Source organism: Delphinus delphis, chromosome 1 (genome assembly GCF_949987515.2).
Source record: "Delphinus delphis chromosome 1, mDelDel1.2, whole genome shotgun sequence".
NCBI lineage: Eukaryota > Metazoa > Chordata > Mammalia > Artiodactyla > Delphinidae > Delphinus > Delphinus delphis.
The window spans coordinates 9751274-9757273 of NC_082683.1; the positions used below are offsets into that span (position 1 = coordinate 9751274).

Here is a 6000-nt window from a genome sequence, read left to right on the forward strand (position 1 = left end):
AGGCTCCTTCTCACCCTGAATCTCCTACACTTGCTGTTCCCGAGTCCTGCAAAGTTGTGTCTCCCCTCACCGCTGCTTTGCAAGACGGGTGCCCCCTTCTTCATTCTTCCAGTCTGATCTCAAATGTCTTTCCGCAGAGTGGGCTCCCTGGACGTCTTATCTAAAGAACTCTCCCTGCCCACTCTAGTGCCCTACCCTGTGCCCGCCCCCCACCTCCATCCCTGACATCATCCTTTAACGTTTTCTTCATGGCACTTGTCACAATCTGAACTTATCTCATTCCTCCGGGTGTTTCCTTATTTACCGTCTGCCTTCCCCAACTAAAAGTGGAAATTCCAAGAGTGCGAGAAAGTCTTCTATTTTGCTTGCTACAGGATCCTCAGGGCCAGGCCTGTGGTTTTAGTTTTTGAATGGATGTATGAGTGCATGAATATATAGATGGATGGATGGGCAAATAACTGGGTGAAAGGATGAACCAACAAACAAATGGATGGATGGAGGGATGGCCACACAGGAGAAAAAATTTTTTAAATTAATTTTTATTGGAGTATAGTTGATTTACGATGTTGTGATAGTTTCTTGCTGTACAGCAAAGTGAATCAGAAATACGTATACATATATCCACTCTTTTAGATTTCCTTCCCATTCAGGTCACCACAGAGCATTGAGTAGAGTTCCCTGTGCTATACAGTAGGTTCTCATTAGTTATCTATTTTATACGTAGTAATGTAATATGTCAATCCTGGTCTCCCAATTTGTTCCACCCTCCCCTTCCCCCTTGGTAACTATAAGTTTGTTCTCTACGTCTGTGTCTCTATTTCCGCACAGGAGAAAATTTGCCCATGTGAAGAGGTGGGCTGTTTGCATTACCTGTTCCCTGAGGTTAGGGTGTACTGCCACCTGGTGGTGAAAATACAACATCTGAATTTGCTGCCCTGAAGCTCTCCCCTTTTCAGAAGTTAATTATGAATCATCTCCCATCTACTGGTCTCACCCTTGTCCAAGATCACTCTTCCCTTTCAGAGACCCCCGGGAGCACCCTCATTCATTGGCTGGATCTGTACCCCTTCCTCTGTGGAGGGATGACGTTATTTCCAAAAGTAAAACTGGGGCTCACTCAGCAAATGTTTACTGAGCACCTACTTTGTGTCAGACCCTCTTGGAGGCACGGGGGACACTGTGGAGAACAAGAAAGGTCCTCATTGGAGCCCACTCAAATGAGGGGGCTGGACAGTGAAACAAATGAGTAGGCTAATTTCACATCGTGGTAGCACAGAGCGATGGAGTAGAGAATGACTCAGGGAGCAGATTTAATTTTTCCTATCAGAGGACGCCTCTCCAAGAAGGCAAAGTTTGAGCCCAGGATCAACTGATGAGAATGAGCCGGCCCTACAGGGGCCGGGAAAGAGAGCTCCAAGCCTTATGGGAATGGGGTGAGGCAGGTGAGGCACCCTCCGTGGCCTCCGTATTTAAAGGGGCACCCAAAACCACAGTGATCCAGATAAATATATTTTTATGCAATATTAAAAATATCAGTATTGATGCAGAAAACTAAGATGAACAACATACCAACGTTTATATAAAAGCAGGATGCAAGAGAGCTGGGTAAGTCGTGCAAAAGCAAAGGAGGATTCTATTTAAAATTTCGATATGTTGTTCATCACGGACGTTTCTGGCATTAATTTTGATTCCTTAACATATTGCACCAAACTATTATTTATCTTGGATAATGAGTGTTTGGATGCTCCCTTAATTTTGCGCCCAAGGCGAGTGCCTTGCTTGCCTCACCCTAGTCCCTGCCCTGTTAAGGGAGAGCAAGTGCAAAACCTTGGGTGCTCAAGAGAAAGAAGAATGTCGGGACCACAGAGTGGGGGGCTGAAGTGGGGAAGGTCGGCAGGACCAGGTCGTGGCTAGCAGTCGTCCCCACTCTAGCTGCGTACACTTTAGAACCCCCCGGGGGCTTGAGAGTCATAGTCACACCCAGCTCCTACCCCAGGCCGACTGTCAGTCTCTGGGGATGGGATCCAGCATCAGTATTTTTAAAAAGCTCCCAGATGACTTAAGCCAGGTCTGAGACCTCCTTAGGAGCTGCCCACTCTGAATCGTTTTGACCCTTCTTCTGTCACCTCCCCAAACCGTGTTAGCAAAGCATGTACCCGCCCCATTGTTGCTTCTCTCTGCCAGATGGTCAATCACCACCTCCCCTGACACTGGAATTGCCTGGTGGGATTTGAGAAATCCTGTCGCCTGTGCTCCCACCCTAGAGATTCTGATTTGGTTGGTCTGGGGCTCAGCCTGGGGCTCAGAGTGTGTAACCCCACCCCCCACCCCCCGCCCTGTACTTCTGTAAACAGCCAGGGTTGAGAACTGCTGAGTCAGACGTGTTTCATTTGGTACAGATTCTGTGTCTGGCACTGTGCCCGTGTGGTCGAAGCATTAATGATCAGGCTGCTCTCTGAGAACCTCAGACATACTGCTTGACTCATAGAAATGGCCCGTGCGACCACTGCTTACTTCTTAATAACATCTGTACATATATATAATTATTGTTCATATTTCAGGGCAGACACGCCCACCTTCCCTCATCTTGGCTTTGTCGGCTTCAAATCACCAAGCCTTCTAGGTCCACAGTTTCCTCTACTGTAAAAGAAAACGTTGCAGCTGGGGAGCCCCAAGGCACATCTGAGCCCCGATATTCAGGAGATTGGGGTGGACTCAGGCGTCTGACTTGGCTTTTTGTGTTGTCCCGGCAGAGGTGGCCAGAGTCACTTCACAGGAGCCAAGAATAGGAAGAAAGGGAAGATGTCACACTCAGTGCCAGCACTGTTGGTAGCTCTTCTTGGGGGCTGGGGAGCAGTGCTGGGCCCCGTGGGGCACCGACCTCCCTACAGGTGGCTGCTGATGTGTCGGTTTTGTCTTGCAGACATGTACCGCGCCCTGTGTGGTTTTCTATCCCAGGAGACCGACTCTGTGCTGCTGTCGGTTGGGTGAATTGTTGGAGAAAGTCGGTGGGTGTTACCTGGGTGACAGAAGGGAGGGGAGAGGCCTTGGATGATTTGCAGAACAGAGGGAGAGGAGGTCCTAGGCCCCGAGAGACACTCTTGCACATGCATCCACGGAGACAGGCGCAGCATCGTTCAAAACAGCCCAGACCCGAAACAACCCAAATGCCCCTTGACGGGGAGTGCATGAATCAACTGTGATAGTCAGTGTTATACTGCACAGGCGTTATGGGATATGACATAGCTGTTCAAGTAAGGCATACCATACTGTGGATGAATATTGACAGTATAAAACTCAGTGAAAAAATTTTCAAAAAATTACATAAAGCCAGATACTTTGTCTACAAAATTAAAAACAATTAAAATCATAGTAATACTTTTAAGGAATATACATAGATACAATGGAACTATGTAAAAAGGAAAGAAAAGGAGCGATGGATACGGGATTCAAGGTAACTGTTCTCTCAGACTGGGAAGGCAGCGAGGTGGGATGGTGGTGGGGGTATTAAGGGCCTGGCTGAAGGTTCCGGTCAAGGTCCTGGCTGTGGTTTGGGGCGATGATGCTGCAGGTGCTTTTTGCATTGTTGAAACTAATACCTTCAAGTCCCAGTCTGGGTTTAGGCTGGGTTCGAGTCCCGGCACGTGGGTTCAAGTCCCAGTCTGAGGTGCACGGTTTCAATTAGGCCTGGGACAAACTTTAAAATATTTGTTTCTAGGCTTTTTTTTTTTTTTTTAGCTTGGGGCCATTTTGACTTAAAAAATAACTTTTCATCTTTCCTTTAATGTTATTTGAAATAACTGAACAAAAAACTCGAATTAATTAATGTTTAAACGTGTCTTTGGGAACTAATAAATATTAATATTATTAATATTAAAAAACCCCTAATACCTAATGGACTTATGAACTAACTAGCTAACAAATTAACTGCTGGCCATGCAGGGACCAGTGTTGGGAGCGTCTCAAGAAAACCATGACTCAGGGCACCTGAGGTTCTTTGAAAAGAGAAGAGGGGGAGCTTTTTAGTGGATGGAGGGGGCCGTGGGTACCACTCACTAGAATTCCGGTTCTTAATCCAACAGATTACAGCAATTCACAGGGAAACAGTTTAGAGAAGGCAAGTGAGAGGAACTAAAAACTGCCCTTTTAGGTTCAACCTCTAGAACAAGCCCCCTCATACAACTTACTTAATGTAACTTCCTTAGCATCTCTGGTTTTCTTGATGAGACTGAGGAAGACAGCATCTTGCCAGTATCCATCAACGTACCTCCCAGCCGGCCGAGCCTTGTGTCTGAAATTCCACCATCAGAGTTTCCGCCAGACTCTACATCTCTGAAGGGTGATAATAAAATTCATAAAGGTGTTAATAAGCACCTCTGTTAATACCCTGTAGGAAATTGTTGAGGATATTGTTATTCTAGATAGTTGAAAAGACCTAGCACGCAGGCCAGACTGGTTTTGATCGACAGGCTGGTGGAGGAAGAAAGGCAGGTAAGGTTCTGCACGCTGCCAGGAGGCTGCAGGTGGATGGTGCCTGTGAGGAAATGCCCCGAGAGCACTGTACAGGGGGAAATGGTCAGGAGCTGGGTGCCCCCTGATTCCTCATCAAGACATAATGGGGTTTCTTAAGTAAGCTCCTGGAGGAGATCAACCTTTCAACTGTTTGGTTCTGCAGAGCCTTCACCCCTGTGGTGGATGGGCAAGAGAGAGTCCAAGGAGGCATGGGCATTTCTGCTTCCTTCCGGCAGGTCTGCGGTGTGATCTGCGGAGACAGTGCTGGGGCAGGGATTGCGACCTTGACCTCTCAGACCTTGGTGGGCAGATCCGGTCTTCCTCGGATCAGGGCCCAGGTCCTGATTTATCTCATTGTCCAACTCATTAATTTTCGGCTGCCATCCTTTCCGCAGAACCAACACGTCCAGTTCCTCACCTGGTTCATGATGCGTGTTTAAATACGTGTTTATCGACTTCTCTGGTGGGATGCCATCTTGAGTGGTGCTTTCATTCCCCCGGAAGTCTGGAAGAAGTACCGGAAGTGGGTCAGCGCGGACAACGTACCCAGGAGTTTCAAGAAGACAGACTACCAACCCATGTTTCCTGCCCCTTTCAATGAGGCTGCCTATCTAGAAAACAATCCCTTGTTGGATGTGGAACATACACCCCTCATAAAGGAGGAAGAGACCATTGCCCAGCTTCCCGAAGCCTTCCTGGTGAGCTGTATGACATCCTCTGTGATGACATCTTGCTCTATAAGAAGTGCTTGGAGGACCAGGGGGTCCCCGTGACATGGTACCACGTGGAGGATGGCTTTCACGGATCTCTGATATTATGTGATTGGAAGCCTTTCTCTTTCCCATGCTCCCTGAAAATTGTGAATGCTATAGTCCGTTGTATAAAGAGCACACTGTAACCCTGGGGCCCTGAGTAGGGCATAGCAAGTATGGTCTCTGCTACGTGCTGAGTCCTTTGATGAATTGTATTTTATTGATTAAGGAGATGCTAAGTCAGGGCTTGCCCTGCAGGGGAAGGATGAGAAGTAAGCTAAGAATAGTCTTGCCTAGTGTTTGAGAAAATCCAAACTGTGTCTGTTTCCTTTCAGTGCCAACAGTGTTCAATTCTGGATCTAGCAACATTCTCTAACGTTCTCTTTCGGGTGAAATAAATAGTCAATGGAGAAAACAATGCCTTTAAAATTTCTCAAGGCTCTAACACACAAGGCCTCTGCAGAATGAATGCCAACAGCTGGCCATACGGTCCGTCGTGGGTATATACCCAAAATGCTGAAGCATTGCTTGGGGTCAGGTGTCTGTTGGAGGAGGGGGCACCCAATTGTTCCTGGGGCCAAAGGTCACCAGCCAAATTCCTGCAGATTGGTAACAGATTGGTTCCAGTTGGCCTGAGAAATGCTGCTGCAGTGGATCTCTGCCCTCAGTATAGCTGCATTTGGGCTGGACTAAGGGGAAGTTTTGGAGGAGATCACTGGAAAGGGAGATGCAAGAA

At 47.5% G+C, this 6000-nt stretch overlaps 1 protein-coding gene and 1 pseudogene across 1 annotated transcript; both read left to right on the forward strand.

Annotated features, from left to right (window-relative positions):
* LOC132425840 (arylacetamide deacetylase-like 4) overlaps positions 1–2991 on the forward strand; it is a 28107-nt pseudogene extending 25116 nt beyond the window's left edge.
* A 1730-nt stretch (positions 2992–4721) lies between these two features.
* Positions 4722–5410, forward strand: LOC138414311 (arylacetamide deacetylase-like 4). The gene is given in 2 exon segments (XM_069541548.1): positions 4722–5217; positions 5220–5410. Coding segments are annotated over 2 exon segments (687 nt in total).
* The last annotated feature ends 590 nt before the right edge of the window (positions 5411–6000 follow it).